We start from the raw sequence: 20,431 nt of genomic DNA, 5'->3' as shown, positions 1-20,431 counted from the left end.
AGCAGCAGTCTCAGTTCAGCAACAGATGGTATGATCTACCAGAAATAAGGACAGAGACAGAAAATGTCCAGAGCTAACTAGCATTAAGAAACTTGACATTGTGCCCTGGTGATCTTCACAGATGGAAAAAACACTTTACAAGTATGTGTGTATACCTGTTAAAGGAGTCCAAACATATAACAGAGGGAAGCCAATTAAAAAGGTACTAAATACAGAAGATTCAACTCCAGTGATTAGTGCTAGATAATTTGCCTTGTGATAAACAAGCCATTCAAATCAGTAATAGACCTGAGGTTGTTCCACAGCTTGAAAACATTTCTCTGAACTTTATCTGGTGTCACAGCAAGTGTCAATGTTTATAAGTTAAATTTTGCCATGCAGCTCTATGTCTTCAAAGTTAGCAATCCCAGAAAGTGTTTTTTAAAAGATAGCCAGGTTCTTCAGACATCATGCTGACCACTGCAATCGCTCGATCAGCATAGGTGCAGCTTGGTTGCTACGTGCAATAGCCAGGTGTAGCTTGTAACTTCTTCTAAGTACTAAAATGAAATGAATGAACGAAAGAGAGGTTGGGTTCGATTTTTTTTTTTTTTTTTAATCTGTGGAAAATAAATTACTTTTTTGGGGACTATCCCTATCCAAGGAACAAAACCCATCATCCAACAACTGTGAAAAATCTCAATTTCATCACTACAGTACTGAGAGGAGGGGGAGAGAAGGAAGAGGAAAAGTGAAGAAAAAAAATAATGATAGCTGAAAAAAACATAAAAGAAAACCATCAGTGAAAATTGCCCCTGAAACTTTGCAGAATTGTAACGGCTTTCTCTTGCTTAAATTGATTGGTGTAGCAATGTTATAAAATGACTATTAGGATTCATTGTGCACAACAGAAAGTGTGAAATGTCAGCAGACTATACAGCAAAAGTAATGGGTCCTGAACCCCTGTTAGTCAAAAATGATTTTGTTTCAAATTAGAAATTGATTTTTTTGGACACAAGTCCTTTACAGGCTTCCAACTTTTGTAGCTGTGCCTTGGAAGAGATTAACCTCAGCCACTGTTTGGGTCCAGGCTGATGATACCCTTTTGAAAGTTTCTTCACAGGGACTGCTTTTTAATGTTGGTACGGTCTTAACCAATAACACAAGTTATTTGTTCCTTTGAGAACTGCACCACATTTCTTCTCATTTTGCCATTTTCTTTATTTTTATGCTGACATAAACAGCAAACTGGCTGAAAAAAAAAAAAAAAAAAAAAAAAAAAAAAAAAAAAAGGCAAGCTAGCTCATAATCGAAGCACGGATTATGTTCAAGGCTCAGCAGTGAAACATCCACGCTGCTTTTGTTCCCAACCCTTTCTGCCCCTAAGGAAGGCTGCTTTCTCTGCTCCTTAAGTGGAGGTGCTAAACTAAAGGAAGGATAGATTCTAGTTCTACAGATATCCCTGCGTGGCAAAATATCAGGTTGTAATGGTGAAGCCATTACTTGGGGAGGAAAAGAATGTGAAGAAGATTACATTTCAAGAACAAGCCCCACTGCACTTTTTCTCTGCTTGCTGGRAAAGCAAAAAGAATTGTTGAAGTAGCTTTTTGAGATTAAAGGGCTATTTTTTCCCTTCCATCAGGAACACCAACCATGAAGATCACTTATTACTTCCAAGGCTTTTTACACTATTACTTTAAACGTAGCTACCTCCTCTTGGGCTGCTTTAAGCAACTTGCAGTCCTCTCCCTTTAATCATCCATTTTGTTTATCCACTCCTGAACACACACATATAGTTTCTAAATATCATCAGTGCACTCATGGAGCTGCAATACAGTATGCTTCATATGCTTCACCTTACCTTTCCTTGACCTGCTGGCTACCCTCTTGGCCTGCATTAGAAGGGCTTGCCCATCTTCCACAGTTGCACTAAAACCAACTGTTTTCTTCCCRGAACTGCTTCCACCACTGCTTCCTGATGGTTTGGAGGATTTGCTTGGAGGCGTTCTGGGAAAGTAATCTTCACATTTTGACACAGGTAAACTGGGAGGAAAGAAAAGTCACACACTATTACATGAGGCATTCACAGTTGCCTTTTCACTGCAGCTTTGCTGAACCCTTGAAAGTGTACATCAAATGGCCTTTTGGATCATACCTATGGAAGTTTATAGAGGCAGACTGAGCCAGAATTTCTCTCTCTGATGATTAGTTAGTTAGTTGACAGGTTATCTAGTGATACATGTTGTGAGCCACACAAGAAATTTTAGTTAATAGGAGCTTAACTAAGAAGGAGAGAAAGAAATGATGATAGTTTGCTGTTACTAAAATTTAGAGGTGTTTTGCACACAAGGGTCTCAGTTCTGCTGCCTGAACCATTGCTGCCTTTGATATTGTCTGTGAAAGGAACATGCGCACTCCAAAAGCAAGACCCACACAGGCAAGAGCTTCCAGAAACAATTGAGAATAACAAGGGTGGCAAGGATCTGGAAACAGGAGACAAGTCGATGCCTTGCAAAGACGTATTGCCGAGGACTGCTTTCCTCGACCCAGCTGTGTGGCAAGATTGCCTTGTTTCCACGTCACCGTGCTCCAACCTCCTCCCCAACCCAGAGTAAACTTATCCATGCAGACACTAGCAACATTTTGGCAATTATGTTTGGGGTCTCCCATAGCTGGCATATTGCCTAAAGCATTAAGTCCTAAATTTTCTGAGTGGCTGGGATCTGGGATCTAGACACAGAAAGGACTTTGCCCAGCATGTGGAGCAAAGATGGAAAAATCGTATTTGAAAAGAAATGTTCACTTTCGTAAGAAGGAGGCAAAGCAGAGAAGAATTTGTAGGAAGAAAACTGGGGTCCTGGTTTGCAAAAGGGAAGCAGGAAGAGGATAAGGAAACAGAAACACAAGAAAATGGGACAGAGAACAACCAAAAAACTGGTGGGAGAGCATGTAGTGCAGCAAGTGTGATAGATTTGACAGGGTTAAAAAAGAGGCAGTTAACCAAAGGAGCAGTGGAGAACGCCCAGTTAGAACACAGCTCCTTCAAGTCTAGGCATGAACTTAAACACCTTGCACAGATAGAGCCAAGATGCAAATTTGTTGATGTGGAGCAAACATGACTGCAGTCACCACAGACACACACAATCAGAAAAAAGGTTAGGAATACAGGAAGTTAGAGATCATCTTTCTCTCAGTAAACCACAGTACAAATTAACACAAAAGCTTCAGAAATGTTGGGATCTCACAGATGCTGCAGCCCACAGATGCACACAGGAAGAATATAACTATAACTACTTCTGTGGCCTTATCAACATACATTTCCCTTAGGATAACCTACCACTTCTACATTCTGCTCTCAGGAAAAAGATAAAGCCTTAAATAAGGATGTCCAACAGGCATACATCATTAGCCCCATAATTTAAGTATATATGCATATACATACACATATACATATATACATACACACACACACACACACACACATATAAAAAAAATTGGGATGATCCATATGGAAGGAATACAGTTCAACTCAAGTTACACTGTTCTACTCGCAAGCACGGGGGGAACACGGCCTTCTGAAGTTAATGTAAGAGTACACAAATTATTTTTCTGTGCAAGCACCAATTTTTGTATGGGCAATGCAAAGAGCACTACCATATTACATTATTTGAAGTATTGTTTTATGGAGGCTGATTCACAAAATAAAGATGTAAATACCTTTTACATAAAAGATCACACTACTGAAGTTACTGTACATCTGAAAAAAGCAGGTATCTGATCTTCCCACCAGAAAATGATAKCTGAATTAAAAGTTTAAAATCAATGTGCTGTATAAGTCATTGTTTAATAGGGCCCACTGCGCCTGTTTGACAATTAGTATTACTCCTGTATTATTAATGCAGAACATTTCGATAATGGCTCACGACCTGTAATAACTGGCTGAAGTGTTGGATAAAACTTCTCTGAATAACCACCGTTTACTTTAGAGCTTCAAACTGCATGGCTGCTAATAATACTGCAAAGTGCTATTAAAATTTATGGTGGACAAAATTAGTAACTTATTTGAATTATATGAAACTAACCTACTAATTCCGGAAACCCAGAGCACAGCAAGAAGTGGGTCTGAACCCTAACAACCAATTAAAGAKTTTTAAGATATACCGTTTGACCAGATTTCTATGATAATGCAGGGCTCTATATTTTATTCTTCTACATCTAGATGATTAACAGCATGTAAAAATTTTGAGGTAGTCATTATTTAGATGTTTTCTGAGCCTTTAAAGTACATTTAATTACAACCTACAGATCTGTGAAGACGGTGACCTTTGTCTTGTAGAGGAGGAGGAGGCGTTTACTCTGCTGGTGAGTGATACCTTTTAGATGGTGAGGTTACCTCCAGAATACTGAGCTGTGGTTTAGATAACGCTATGCCAGAGGGAATTCAAAGGGAAACAGACATGAAGAGGAAGTTAGAGGAGCTAATTTATGAGGAAATAACACAAGCAAGAGTATGTGGCATTTATAGCTCACTAAACAATGAATTAGAGCCTGGATCTTCAGTATTTAATCAAGGAAAGCTCACTCTAAAGTTTTGCTCAAGTAAGGATAAAGAATCAAACTGAAAAATGACAAGCACTTAATCTGAGATGTGTACAAAACAGAGGAAAAAGGATAATGCAGAGATTTACACACACACAGAAAAAGAAGAAAGTCAATAATTAGCAATGTGTCAAAATTAAGCAAAGAAAATGTGAGGAAAAAGCTATTTCAGCACAAACTTATTCAGCTATGGAATAATTAGTAAAACTAAAGACATAACTATTGCAATCTGAGAAATTCAAAACTAATGCATGGTCCAAAGGGATCAGGTAGCGATACTAAGAGACCAGACAGGTCATTCTCTATTTTCAGTTTCGGCCATCCATCATATCACTCAAACATAAACTGGTCAGTAGGACCTCCTGTAGGGCTGTATCTGATGAATTTTCATAATATTTCCTGAAACTACGCAACAGAGAAGATAGGCTAAATAAAGACCTTAAAAACCTATCTCATCTACACACTAAGGCAGGAGTGGCAAGGTAGTATTACCAGAAAAGACGCAAGCCTCAACATCACTGCCTCCTTATGAATATCGAAATACTTCAACAACAAAGGAAAACACACCTTGAACAGTTTGCCATTTTGTGTATGTCATATCRCGATATCCTTGCTGAGCTTGAATAGCAAATTTTAAATATCATTCAGGACCCACAGAATACTGCTAGTATTTGCATTCCTTAAAAAGTAGAAAAACATTAACCTTTTGTTTTATTGAATTAAAATGCCATGGAAATGCTGGTGTAGTCTTCAGAGACTGAAATACTTTTACAAAGAAGAATAGCTGTCATTTATTAGACACAAAGAACAATTACTTGATAGGATGCTTTCTGACAAAAAGCAGATTGGTATTCTCATCATAGAAAAGGCATTGTAAAAAAACCCAGCACAGACCTCTGAGACTTGAATAATTTAAAGCTGCATTTGGTGCAATTTGAATTTTTCTTTAGGGAGGCAAAGTTAAATACCTTTAATTTGTTCTAATTATTTCAAATTTGCAAGTTAATTATGGCTGATCATTAAATAACAAAAAGGACTATCGTCTCCATAGAGTTTTACCTCCTACCCTCTGCATTACTTAAGCTAGATTTTAGTATGCATGAATTAACTTTCTAAATAATCACACGGTTTGACTAAATGGCTCAGTAAAATGAGCTCTGATCCTCAGAATAAGCATTAATGGACATTAGAAAGGCTATTGGGAYCCATGTTACTTACATTATAAGTATTTTTAATGGGGTCTTATTTACTAATCTTTATGTACTGTTCAAGTTAGGGCACTATATAGATACATTATTCTGCTTTAATAGAGGAAAGTCAGTTCTTCAAGATACTAAAACAAATGTCCATTTAGAGCCAGCTAAACTCATTTTTAAATTAATGCAGGAAAACTCTGATAGAATTTGACTTGCTTTATCTGCTCATCATGATGAATCAATCCAGCATAATGGCAGCCCTGGTCTGAAAATGGAGTTTTACAGATCTATTGACGTGCTAAGCTACTCAAGCAGCTAAGACTCTTGCCACACAGCAGCGTTTACTATCAACATGCGTATACCTAAAAGGTTTAATCTCCTTCCTACTCCATACCTAGTGCTCCTAGWCATTGATTCTAAACTCGGATCCTCACCTTTCATTGAACTCTGATCTTTCCACACATTTTTCAGAGCAGATCAGTGGTATCGAGAGAACACAACTAWCTTATAACTAGTCAGAAACCCAAAATGCAAGGCAATTCATGCCTCCAGTATGTATGTTCAACAGATGGCTGTCTTAATAGTACCCTACAGCGCCCTGTTGAGACAAGGGCTTGGGAGTTTTACCATCATCAAACTAACAKATTGGCTTGATAGGTTAGGTCCAAAAGCAAACACATTGGAATGCTATTTTCCTGCTTTGCAAATTCTGTTTTAAAAATAAAATAATTAACAGTTCATGTGTGCAATCTGCTGCAATTATATCAGGCCAAGAATGCATAACACTTAATGATGCAAAACTGGTGATAAGTAGGCAACCTAAGCAATATGTTTTTGTAGCTGGAACCCCTATTGCCATTTCAGGTGTGGTTTGACAAGCTGGTTGAAAATTATTCTTTTTTTTCTCTCCTTTTGGCCAGGAGAGTTTTAAGCCAGATCAGTTTTCAGACCCAGCTCAGTGTAAAGCAGCAGTATCACAAATGCTGGACATAGAAGGAAGTGCCAATACATAATAGGGGTCCAAATTTAGGTCAGTTCAAATCAAGTTACCAAACTGCACATTTGAACACTACCAGTTCCAAAGTGCAACTGTCTGTGAAGTTGACACAGACAGAAAAGAAGATCTGTAGAGTTTGGACGAGTGGCTCTAGGAAGCAAGTTCATTGGTCTCCTGYGCAAACACTCCTTTTCTCAGGCCTTCGCTGGGGTACACCCTATCAGGTGTAACTCTAATCCATGTAACCCTCTACTTCCAAAATATCTAAGTATCTCAGAGTTTTCACGGGTTTTTTTTTTCTGAGAACTCATGAGGTGAGGAAATGTGATTACCATCATCCACGCCTGGGAACAGAAGTAAAGAGAGGATGAAAGGTGATCCGGTAAAGAACCTGGGCCCCAAAACAGCAGGTGAACAGACATGGAAGAAAACCAGAACAACTTCCAATCGCTCAACTCACCAACAAAAGGAGACACCTAAAGGTGGTGCATGTTCCACATTAGATCTGCTTAAAGCTAATTGTGAAAAAACCCTTGACAACAGAGTTASAGGAGAAGACCCTCCTTAGTACATCTTCACCCACAACCTGGAATCCTCCTCCAAGGCAACATATCCTGCCCCTTCTTTCTATCAGAGTAGGGGAGAAACACATTGAGATGTTAAAAACYGGAGCAGCACATGGGAGAGGAGGGAGATTGGTCCACTTACTGCTGCTTTTGTAGGGCTGTTATGGGGGTGCACAACCCAGCTTTACTCAGCCGTCCCACTGTAACAGAGGCAGAGTGTTGCAGGCAAAAAAGAAATGCATGAAATGAACTTCAGGGCCATCTCCCATCACTGAACATGATCACCCTTGCATTCCTTATGACAAAAGCAATCTGTTCCTGTCAGCAGATTAACAGTGCTCAAAACACACTATTAAAATTTGAAAGCCTATTTAATATAGAAATAAAGAATGTTTGAAAAAAAGAAGAAATCAAGCTTAATATTTTTCCCCTCCTTTAAAAAGCAGGGGAAATATCCTATTCCAATACAGACCTTGAAGGCCATTTTCAGRCCTAGAGTGAGATTTTGTGGCCCAATTATGAAACCTGGCATTTTGAGGCTTATGTTAGATGCATCAGCATGTTAATGACACTGGTGGGATCCAGTGCATGTTAATAAGAGACAGCTGCTTTCCTTTCTAGAGAACATGTTTTCATTTATAGTTTTGAGATCTTCAGGACAGAGCTCATCTCCTTTCTCATGTATTTTTCTACGTAAAAGGTAGGAGGGCAGGGACAGATGCAAAACATCTCAGTAGACAATGAGACTTTTATAACCGAAATAAAAATATTATCAAACCTGCCTGTAATGAAGGGATTTCTTTTTCCTTACAGAAATCATATGTAGACAGTGATTGCCTACAATCTACTTGTCAATGTGCACACAATATATTTCYAAGGAGTGATGTAGAGCTTTCAGTTCTTACAGTCTTTTTTAGGCTCACTGTCCCGTAATTCAGTAACATATATGCCTGTATCAGTTTTATCTGACCTGATATATTCACTCTGTTTTTCCTTTCTGTTGAATTGTCTCTCTTGGATCCGCTGTATTTGTTTCACTTCTCTCTCATCTTGGAGAAGTTACACAGGCAGCTACACTAAAAGCTTTTTCATATATTGTGCTCTAGCAGTGTATCCATAGCACAGGCCCTCCGGACCACTCTTTCAAAGAGACCAGTTCCTTCCCCATTCCCTCAGTGAGTGGTGCTCAGAGCATTTAATTCCAGCAGTGAGAACTGAGGGCACATACGCCCTTAATTAGCAATGACCTATTAGATCATATGAGCCATAGGTGAAACTCTGGCCTCACTGAATCAATCAAAATATTGCCTTTATCTTCAATGAAGTTGCTATTTCATTTAATATATGCAGTTAAAGGTCCATTTGTAGCAAGTAATAAGTTAAATTCTGCCTAAAATTATCTTCATGTCTTTTCTTTGAAGCCTTGTCCTCATTCCASTTTAAGTTAGTTATATGTCAACTGCCCACCAGCACCTTTCCCATGTATGTTAAAGAGTTTTCCTAATAAACAGCTGAAATGAGCTCTGATTACTTTCTCTCTTTTCCTCTGAATCTACAGAAAAATCCAACATCAAGCTTTTCAGGCAGTCATACAGGAACGACCACAAAAAGCGGACTGGCAAAGCTTTAGCAGGACAAAATGCTGTGATTGTGTGTTTGGCCTTTCTTGCAGAGCAGCGTGGAGCAGCTGTCGTTGCAGCAAGCAGTGCTGTCAGCCTTCACAAAAGAAAGTCATGTAAATGTCAAGTCATAGGTATAAAAACAATCTTTCAAAACACTGTCTGTGCATCTGAAAAGCCTGCCTGCCTGCCACCAGTGAAAGTAGCACAAGAAAATGATGCAAATCTCTGTTTAGGGCAAAGTTTTTGAACTAAACCCAAACTTCTCCAGTAGATCAAACTGCATAACGCTCCTTCAGGAGAAGGATCACATGCTCTTCAGAGAAATGAGCCTGTCTTGGTGCCTTATCCAGAATCACTCCTGTTTGGCTGAGAGCTGCTTCTGTTCGTCGAGCAAGTTGCACTTCATAGATGCTAACTTTCAATATTCAGGATACTGGCATGATAAACTCTCATTCCCACTTTCTAAGTGAGGAGATGGAAGAACAGAAAGTTAAAAGCTTCTCACATTGACAGCAACGAAAATGAACAACCTCAGCAAACACATTAGCTCTTAGGAATCTTGAGGTGAACTCCTGGCTCACTGACTATTCTTCTGATATCACAGGGAACATGTTGCAAGCAAAAATCTTTCATAAATGCATCAAATCCCATAATAAACAATTAGAGTTTTTATCTTTGCGGTTCTTAYGAAGCAGCTGTCCTTGAATCTGAGTATTCTAGTGAATAGGAACCATTACCACTGAGCTAACACAGCAGCACACTTACAAGACCCATCTTTTCCAATCAAAAATCTGTCTCCTTTTTCTACTTTATCTGTACCACATGATGATTGAATTAAGCATTTTAACTATAGATTATTACTGTTCTTCATTGTTACAAGTCTGTCAGCACTGTAGTCTTACAGATCTTGGAACCAGCAAATCTGCTATCTGGAGAGTCTAAAGCTGTATGCTTTACTCTGTGCTATACTCCATAGCTATATGCTATGCTTTGAAGCTATACTATGAAGACATCCCAAATGCCTTCACATCAGAATACTATCAAATGGTATTATATACTATCCCATTTCTATTGGAAACACCCATTCTGATGCATCTTTGAACTTCTCTAGCCATTTTTTATGATTAAATTACATCTGTGGGACAGAGTCATTCTATCATTTAGTAGTATATTAATGATGTACTACTACACTAGTAGTCATCTTTATTATATTCCTTAGTAAAATGAAAATACTGAGATTGTTTATTGATCTGTTTTAAAAAAAAATTGTTACAGCCTAAAGAAGTAAATAGAGAAGACCTCAAAGTACACTTAGATTGGTGGATTACCATACCCAGCAGATGTAGATTTGACAAGGTAGTTCTTGGTAATATTAAAAAATTAACTTTTGGCAACTTCAGTTGCCTTTAATCCAATAAAGCTACTTATTTCATAGAGTTTTCTTGATGGCTATGACTGAAAAATCAGCCACTTATTGTAAGTATTTAAATACAGACATAGATGCCTATCTGAAGGCTTACAACGCTAAAATCTTGGCCTGTGTCTTGCACAAAAACACACCAAAGATTTCCTTTTGATGCAAGAATTTTATGTGAACGTGACAGCATCACAAAACACTAATTCAATCAAGATGTTTATAGAACATGTTACACTTTYTTCTGTTCCTATATTCAGGAAAAAAGGCATAATAAAATTCAAATTGGACAGGAACTATTCCATTGATTAAAGGTAAACATCTCTTTTAAAACCATTTAGTGAAACACACATTATCAGACATTAATGTCCAATATCAAGCAAAGAGAAAAAAAAAGTCATCGCCAGAGGCTTTGTGAAGTTGTGGGTTCCGTGCAGGCMCTGGCCCACAGTTTCCCTGCTCACAAAACTTAAACTTTACTTTGTTAGGCCAGACACAAATGTCTTTGGCTGTGTTAGTTATAGCAACAGCTGGCAAATAAAAGGCAATTATATTTTACCAGGCAACAGAAATGAACTGAGCTTAGGTCTTGGAAGTCTGTCTTTGCATAGGTTTGTTAAAATCTGGAAATACCTGTTCAGAACAGCAACCACCAGTGCCTTATGATATGTGTCTTTTTACTGAATATATAGGTGCTATATAAATTTAGCCCTTCTCTCGAAAACTACTTTCTGAACAAGATGCAAGATGTAGGTGCAGATTATGGGAATCCAAAGGGTTTGTTTTTTTTTTTTTTTTAAAAAAAAAAAAAAGAAAAAAAGATTAACTAGATTAACTACACTCAGATCCAACAGAAGGGACTGCAATTACATAAAGAGATGAAGCCTGACAGAAGGCTGAAGTTACTTGCATATTGTTTCAGGTTAACCTCTTAAGTGTGTTAGAAACCATATGTAAACTTTTCCATATGGAAGAGCTGATGACTTGTTACTTCAGTTAAATTACAATACTAATCTCCTTAGGCTACTGGTGATATCTTTAGAATACAATTCAAATGTTAGGGGGACACACTAAGMAGAGACCATCCTTTTGGTTAGGGGAAAGAGCAGGACTAGTTCACAGTGCTAGAGAGCACCATTCCTTTCTGTCAGAAACTCAGCAAATTAGGATTAGGGGTGAGGAGGAAAAAAAGTGTAAATTCTGCTGAAAAGAGAGCCTTGTAGAGGTAAGATGTGAAAGAGGAAAGATTTAGTTACAGAGAGCCATGAAATGACTCTGTCGTTCCAAAAGTCAAAGAGAATTAGGGAATGTGGTAGAAGTAGATGCCAAAAGTACAGGTAACACCCAAGAAAATGTTAAGTCTCATGTAACCGAAGAAGCAGAGAAGAGTGGCAGARGAAATAAAATGAGAAACAGCAGTGTAGATTTTTTGCAGCGTCGTACAGACTGATACTGTAGATGAGAAGCTCTGAAGTAGGTTTTCAAAGAAGCAACAGTGACAGGTTCTGAAAAAACAACAAAAATACTGATTTCAGTAGTTTATTTTGAGGGAGGGGACTGAGTATTGAGCAGCCAGAAAAGATTTTACAGTAGTCAAGGGGCAAGATGAAGGATCGGAATAAGGGATAGTGTTTTAACCATTGATGCAATAAAGCTATGCTTTTTCTGCAAAGCAGAAAGACTGCTGACAACTATTGCAGCTCCTAGATATGCCTGTAGCAGAATGACCCTGAGGTTACAAGTCTGAGTGACAGAGAGGATGTGGTGTTATCAAAATCAGAGAGTCAGAAGAAAAAGTAAGGAGTTCTGTTTTGGCCAGATTAGGAATGATCTGAAGGCAAAACAAGTAGGATTATGTGTCACGGAGGCAGTCAGATATGCAAGACTAGACGGAACAGAGCAGAGGGTTTAAGAGTTATTGGCAGAGATGATAGCCAAATCCGTGTAACGGGATGTTGTCATCCAGGGATATGGGTACAGAAATCTTTGGGCAAATCAAGGAATGACTAAATCCCTTCCCTGCCACCTCACAGAAGTTCATACCTAGTTCCAAAAGAAATTATCTAAAATAGTGCTGCAAAAACACGCATTAAAAAAACTCCTGTCTCTCCATAAAAATCAAAAGATCATACTGTTTCTAAAATTAGGGCAACCACTAAATGAAAGTTAACCTGAACAATAACTTTAGCTAAACTTTAGGTCACACACATTTAATATAATGAGATGAAGAATATGAAAAGGCCATTCATAATGGAATTCATCGAGTTAAGAATGCCATGCTTAGCTGCCTTAAAACATATAATTAATGATCCTATAAAAATCCGGCAGTACGAACTCTCCYGGCTGCCCGACGAACTGTTCTTTATGCTGGGTAGGGCAAGCTAGCATCTGCTTCCACAAATACTGCCCTTTGAGAAGCTGAAAAGCTTTTTTCCCCTGTTCCATCAGGGACCTCATTGCCATTTCCACGACATGCTGAGCTTTGAACCGTTACCCAAATCAGACTATAGMATTTGGCAACCCAATACACATCTGTCATGATAGACTGGTTATTGGTGAAATGTTAAAGAAAAAGTCATTAACTCTTTTCCATTGCTTCTAATACCCCACCTTCCTCTAGATTATTTATAATCCCCACTAAACCCATCCTGTGTTTATAGTCTTTTAACACAACAGAGAAATAYATACTGTCTGGAGATCTGTCTTGCTTTATACCACTCCCAACCATTTGGTACAACAAAGGACCTACTCTCTCCATCAAAAGGCCTGATCCCTCCTGAAGTCTTGATGCTCAGATTCAAGGTTAAAGGATTAAGGCCTGAAGCATGAGTACCAGAGGAAAGGAAGCCAAATATCAAAAGAAACACAAAAATCAATCCTCCTCACCACAGGAGCATCACAAAGAACAAATCAGCCAGGCTGAATCTAAAATTTTCTCTGTGTGGCTCTTAAAAATTAGCACCGTTACAAATGTAACAGTTAGTTCTGCAAAACCTCAGTGCCCAGGCAAAGCCATGGAGTTCAGTTACAATATACTGGTACAACCTGGAAAGYTGTGTCAGAGCAATTCAGTTGCAAATGGACAAAGTCCACCTCAGAGAAAGCGAGAACAAGAAAGAGAGCGAGCGAGCACAGCTGTCGTTATCTTTATATGTAGCCTGAATATCTTCAAGTGACAGAATCTAATATTTACTGAAGTTTGCCTTTTGCTTCAGCTTGCTGTTTGCTGAAGCACAGCCAAGGTCACAAGAAGGATGGGGGAGTGGGTTTAGCTTAGTGCAGTTGYAATCATGGCCAGAACAGCGGGGTACAGAGGATTTCTTGCTCAACTTTGTAACACCAAWAGCTTTTGTTCTTAGTCCTGCCCTATCGGTTCTCGTATAAGCTTTTAAATGGCGTGAAAGATGTGCGGGYGGGTTTAAATTCTCCTAATTTAAAACTACTTTCCCGAACGTTTTGTTTCAGAAGATTTTTCTCGACTTTTCCAACTCACAAATTTCTGGGACATACAAATATATAGATTAAACATCATTTTCTCTTCATCCAAGATTATATTTAAAAATAAAAAGCAACAATGTGACATGTCTGAAAAAGTAATCCACTCCAATTTATAAAAATAGAATTCAGGTTTTCAAAATTCAATTCAGGCAATAAACTAACAGTGTCTACATTTTCCTGTAAAGGAGGCATCTGCAAATGACTTGCAAAAATGTCTCTCACTGTCTGCAAGTGTTGGCAAGGAACAAACTCCTTCAGGAGATGTATGAATTTTAAATATTTCAAAGCAAGGAAAAAAAATCTCCAAGCATTTTCAGTTGTGATATGTGATACAACAGAACAATAACCATTGCAGAAGACTTGCAGGAAATGCAAGTTTTGCGAAAATATCAAAGTACTCACATTTTAGTGAGCCTCTTGCCAGTGATTCCGTCCTCCGCTTAGAAGCTTTTCTAACACCAGAATTCCCATGCTTTTTTGGAGACCTCACCTACAAATGAGCTCCATCTGTCTATTAAAACTACTTATGGTAGCTTGCACTTGGATCTTTTGCCTAAAGTCTGTTAATAGGTTTCATGCTCAAGGTTACTTTGCACTATAACGGTAATGATGCAACACTACTGTTTGCAGCATATATCATCATGGGAACAGAATCAGCATAATTCAGGTAAATGAAAGAGACACATCTTCAAAACCCTCTCACAGTTCACAGTAAACCTGAAAATGAGATTAGTGAAGCAGCCAGGTCAGGAGAAATGAACTCCTCACTCTCCACTCCAACAAGGATCACTGTCTGCCTTAAAAATATATATAYATAATCCCAAACACACCTAAAAAAAGAAAAAGAGAGAGAGAGAAAGAGAAAGAAAAAACTACTAATTCCCTCCTGCCCTCCCATCTCGCAGTAAGCTTTTAGTTATCATGTCGGAACAAAATCCTTCAGCCTGAACAAGAAAACCTATTACCTTCAGAGTCTGCATGTGGCACTAATGAAGCCAAAATGTATATCTAATTCTGCATATACTCTCCTGTTATGTCACAATAGACTACAACAGCCATCTGTTTGGAGAGATGCTGTGGCTATATATATCCAGACTACTCCACGAGCAAAAGAAAAATTCCTATCTGCAACTAATGCCGCATTTGCACTTTTGGCAGATCTGTAAGCACTTTTTTACTGGTCAAACAAGTGTTCGCTCTGCAAATATCCCATCTAAAAATGATACAAACTTYAACATAAAATACTCTGGCACAGAAAAGGAACTTGAGTGTTAAAAGGAACACTAACAAGTGGGTAAGCAGTTTCCAGATATACAGATTTTATGAGCCATTTGCAAAGCACAGTTGATTCCAGTCCGTTTTAATGTGCCAGTCTGCCAAACTTCAAAACAGTGAAGGGATGAAAAAAAAATCCCAAACTGTATTCAATAAATTCATAAAAGTTGCCTGAGCACTACATAAGGTTAGATACACCTCTAAAGACCAAGGAGAACTCGCAGATGAACCGAAGTTTGGGAGGTCTCAGGCAAAAAGCAAAATCTGTCCCTGGTGACGGTTTCTGCTCCAGAGGCTCGGGACATGGATGACAGGAGGTGACGCATGCCACCGCTGAGAAGAACTGACAAAAACCCTCCAAATACGCAACAAAATGGGTACTGCTGTTGCCGGCTTGTGAATACCAGTTTCCCTTTAGACTCTGGAATAGCAGGGACAGTGCAAGTGAGGTCCAAGGTGGCAGAACTGTGAGACTGCATGTGATTTTTATTGTATTTTTAAACTAGGTGGTGGTGAGTGGGAGGGGAATTGTGTGAAATAAATGGCATGGGCCTGGAACAGCAGGGGGAGCTGCAAGGCTGCATTCTTCTGCATTTATATTTAATTGTGTTGGGTATTTGGACACAAAAGCAGAAGAATGCTTGCACTCTACCACAGAAAGATGCCTGTATGTCTAACAAGCCTCAGAAAAACTATGAGCATAAGAAAGTGTTGAACAAGAAGCAAAAGATAATTGTCACCTTCTCTTACAAGATAATAAAAACAATTACACCATAAACATAAAATCTTCTAAAAGACTCCTGATAGCATTCCCTCCTGGAACTATCACCATAGCAATGAACATTCAAATAGAGGGAAAGTGCTACCAAATTCTGTTTTCAATATTCTCAACAAACTAAAAATATAAGCAGGAAAAAAAAATACAAACTTGTGATATAGAATGAAGCGCACAACCATAAAAAGCTTTAAATTAATTGAAAGGTGGCAAATTAATCCAGGAAAGAAATCCTTTAAGCAGGCAGTATACACTATCTGTGTAAGAATGCCTCTAGATAACAATAAACCCAATCGCTACTTGTTGTATCCAACAGTTCCTTGCACAGGATCGCGGGGAGATGTAGTGGCAGCATTGTGTGAAATCCAAGGAAGGGATGCACGTTAGAGAGAAAGCACTAAAAAGCTGTACCAGCAGAGTTGTACAGGAAACCTGAGAATTGGATAAGCTGGGAGCTCTACAGACTAAGATTTAGGCACACAATACTATCCAAGGAGGGGTACTTATAAAGCAGCAAGCTGTACCTTCGCTAGTTAGTGCTATTAAATACGTCTTATTTCCATGATACACAACATTCAGATTCAAAGGCAAGATTAAATAAAGGAGAAAAGAGCGGGTTGTTTTAAAATTCCTCTCCCAGATGCAGACGTCAGGAGCACACACAAAAGCAGGTGCCGGGTATATTGATCCTACTGAATACACATGGAGTGGGTACTTCAGCGTGTACCAAGCATCTGCGTCTAGGAGATGGAAAGCGCTTTGTAAAAGGCCATTTTATGCTAAACAAACGCATCAGGTTATGTTTTTATTTTGAATATTTTAAAGCACCTTGCACAATGAGGAAGGCTTGAAAATAAATTATACAGACAACCAGACACCTTGCCATTAATTGTACATGTTACTATCTCCATTGCTGAAAATCTGCTGTGGGCTCACTGAGTGCTCCATGCTGCTGAAAGCCATCCTCAAAACCTGCTCCGACTGTTGCATCTTAGAGAATCAGTGATCTTGTGCCTGAAGGTCCTACCCCTGCAGGTCCCCAGTGCTGGCCCAGCTGCACACAAAGGTGCAAGCCCTTCCCAAGCCAGCTCCTCCTTCCCCACAGCCAGCAGGGCAGGGACAAATCCAACACGAGGACAATCCAAGCTGTTGATTTTGACAATGACGCACAGAAAACAAACAGCCATCCATTGGCAAAGCTGGCTATAATTTGAAGCATTCCCCCAGGTAAAAGTTTTCCCTTTCACAAACTGGCTCCTTATGACCAAAAACAGAAACAAAGATCAAAATCTGCTCTGTATTTGTTCATCGATTTTTTTTTTTGCAAGTAGGGAAAAATTAATCCCTACAGGAGATGACAAGATGCCTTTTAAAGTACATATCTCATTTCTGACTACAATTACCTTTCAATAGCCTGGCACAGCTGCACACTCCTATTTGCTTTTTGTTTTTCATTAAGGGCTCCTCTATTATTTGTACCCATCCTATAGCATTTATGCCTGCCAGTGATGCACATTCCCTTGCCTACAATTTTTCCCASAGACAGTAGCGAATAAATCGCAATTAGATTTTCGTAATTGTAGATAATTAACTCAAAATGAGCTGTTAATTATAAAAAAGACCTATGTTTTTCAGTTCTTGATTATATTATTTATTTTACTTCTAAACTCCAGTATTTCACTTCAGCAAGTTTAACATTTTAAAGGACTTTCACCATTTCCTTTAAAACTCTAGGATATTTCTAAACTAAGTTTTGCTTATTCGAAGATTGAAATCAAATGTCGTGCTGTGAGGTTTGCTTGAGGAGCTCCCAGGTATGAAGTCAGAGAGGGCTGATTTTCCACTATGCTTCTGATATCATTTGCTGTAAAAAGCACCCTTCAGAAGGTCAATGTGGAAGAAAAAAGAGAGAGAGAGAGAGAGAGAGATTGCTCAAAAGAAGATATATTCCTACCATCCCTTCACCCTTACTCAGCCCTAGCCTCACACTTGCACACCCTCTCTCTATACTGAGGAAAACATTGCTTACATATTCAAATGCATAAGAGAGACAAATGGACTTGTCTTCCTTTGCCTCTTTCAGCCTTACATTAGAGTAAATTATTTAGGGAGCATTCATCTGGTAACCTTTGCAAAACTGAAGGCAGCATACAGGAAAAAATACTTCCTGTTCCAAGTGCTTTGCTGGCAAACTTTGGAACCAGCTGGCATGGCAACTTGAGACTACAAAAATGCATACTAACTTTGAAAAATTACAGTAAGTTTAACCAGGGGAATGAAGAGAGGGTGGGGAACCTTTTAAAATCTGGAACTCTCATTTTGTAAACGGCACAGGTTTTCTTAATTTTCCCTCCTAGGCTACATAGTTTTTTTGCAGGTTTTTGGCAAACTGTCACCAAGAAGCCCTACAGATGTTCCAGGTTACATTTTTCCCTCTAAGGAGCTCAACGCTACTGTATGTTAAACAAATAAAGACACTGCATCTCTTTTCTTATAGTGATCGCACTTTGATCACTGTAGTCTGTGTGAAAASAAAACAAAACAAGGCAGAATACAGTGAGGAATATGAGTGCTGCACAGCAGCAAAGCACCTAGATAAGCAGCAAGCTTCCAAGGAAGCTAGCAACTTGTGTTGATCTGGAGAAAGACGACTTTTCCCTTTTCAGTGAAGAGGGATTTCAAAAAAACCAATCAAACAAAATCAATATCAATTGAGGTTAAAAAGAAAAATAAAGGCACCATTTGACCCTTAGTTTATAAATAAATTAACAATTCTTCCAGTATTCTCATACCAGAAGTGGAAAGAAGAGCTCATTATTGTAAAGCCTCCTCTTGTCCTTTAGGAAGGGGCCGTTCAAAGGACAACTGCTCTTCTTTTTCACTAAATGGGATAATTGAGTCAACACAGTTAAAACAAAAAATAAGAATTTGTAACTTTTTCCAGAAAGAAAGGAAAAATATCTATAATCCACATTTTTCATTTGCTGCTTTTCTAATATGCCAGCATCTTCTTTCAGTAGTAACAGGAAACACAACAAGGTATAATAATAATAATAAAAACATAATATGTTCATATAAGAGTTTTAAATATCATACAAAACTGAGACAAAGAGCTAAATATTAGCTTAACTCAGTTATTTCCCAGTTATTTCAGTGACAGTTTACTCTGATTACATTGAAACACAGGTGCAATACAGCATTTTAAAAAAATAAATAACTCACCAGTGGCAAAAGATTTTTACATCTAAAGGAAGAGATTTGTAACAAACCTTCATTGGAAACTTCTTTGTAATCATTTCTTATCTACKAGTTAAAGGTCAATATATTTGTTACCTCAGATCCAAAGGAAGACTAAAGCAACATTGTTATCTTAAATGAAAAATAACAAGCAAGAACAGAATATCAAGATTTTGTGAAAAATCCACTTTGCACTGAGCTAGGGCAGCATCCTTACAAGATGCCAAACAAAATTGGAGACCACCACATGAAGTAAACCCCCCAAACTTGAGTAATAATAGTTCAGCACTTGACACACAAAACCCTAGAGCCAAGTAATTTTATCTTTCCTCAGGGGGAAAAAGCAAACAAAGACATAGACTGGGCAATCAATATTTGACTGAGAGTCAAGATGATACACTGACAAAGTGAAATACTTAAAAGTGAAGAGAGACATTACCTTAGTCCCATGTTGGTGCCATTCATCATCAGACCAAGTTCTCCCTGTGCTTCACCAATGGGAACATCTTCTGAACTAGGTACTTGCCCTCTCAACCTGGAAAAGCAGAGTTACTGGTTTTGCAGCTGATGAAATCATCATACTGGGAACTCACCATGAATTGGTAAGTTGTTTGGCCAGATGCAGRGCATTTAATCATGTTAAATGCAGAAACTTTCACAACTGTTCTCATGTTTTCAGAAGTACTTGTCTTTTGGAAAGRTGACTTGTGCTCAAATGCCTTGCTTCTGAGGGTTACCATTAGGAAAAAAGATTAGAAGAATTTAATTTACTAGTTTCAAAAGAGCTGCTCCTTGAGTACATTGTCACAGCATCCAATAACAAACATTCCTGTTTGGCTCAGCTTACAGCTCTAGCAGTACCTGAGCTCAAAGGCATCATGAAAGCTGCACAAAACGTAGGAGATGGGTCTGCCTCCTGAAACTATGGGCCTACAGATGATACTCCATTTTAAAGGATAACTACATCTTTTTCTTTCTTTTTCTCCAGTGAAGACAATAAAATCTTTTTATCTGCATAAAAATCCTGTTTCTAGGACTCACCTAGATGCATCCTCATTAATAAGAAAGACTATTTTGCCATTTCTAGAATTCTTATTTATTCTGGTAGGTTGTCATCAGTAGGAGTCACTGAACTGCTCCTTTCCCTGCACACACTTTTTTTGACAGYTGAGTAGCTATGTCACAGGCAGAGAAACAGCAACCAAAGTTCTACGCTCACTTGAGGTTAAATAGKGAAATGTAGGGAATTACAATGCAGTTATGATGCACTGTG

The 20,431-nt window shown here is 38.5% G+C and overlaps 1 protein-coding gene across 3 annotated transcripts in view; it reads right to left on the bottom strand.

The window, feature by feature from the left end:
- The window catches only part of KIAA1328 (KIAA1328 ortholog), a 170,325-nt gene that overhangs the window by 34,701 nt on the left and 115,193 nt on the right, over window positions 1-20,431 (bottom strand). For all 3 annotated transcript variants that reach the window (XM_085321931.1, XM_085321930.1, XM_085321929.1), the window contains 2 exons: window positions 19,598-19,693; window positions 1,841-2,022 (listed from right to left, as the gene is read on the bottom strand). In XM_085321931.1, the coding sequence (XP_085178057.1) occupies window positions 1,841-2,022; window positions 19,598-19,693 (278 nt within the window). The remainder of the gene's footprint in view (window positions 1-1,840; window positions 2,023-19,597; window positions 19,694-20,431) is intronic.

The sequence above is a fragment of the Rhea americana genome, unplaced genomic scaffold (assembly GCF_003343005.1).
Source record: "Rhea americana isolate MKP2758 unplaced genomic scaffold, rheAme1 scaffold_73, whole genome shotgun sequence".
NCBI classification, from domain to species: Eukaryota; Metazoa; Chordata; class Aves; order Rheiformes; family Rheidae; genus Rhea; species Rhea americana.
This window is presented reverse-complemented; position numbering and strand designations above follow the sequence as displayed.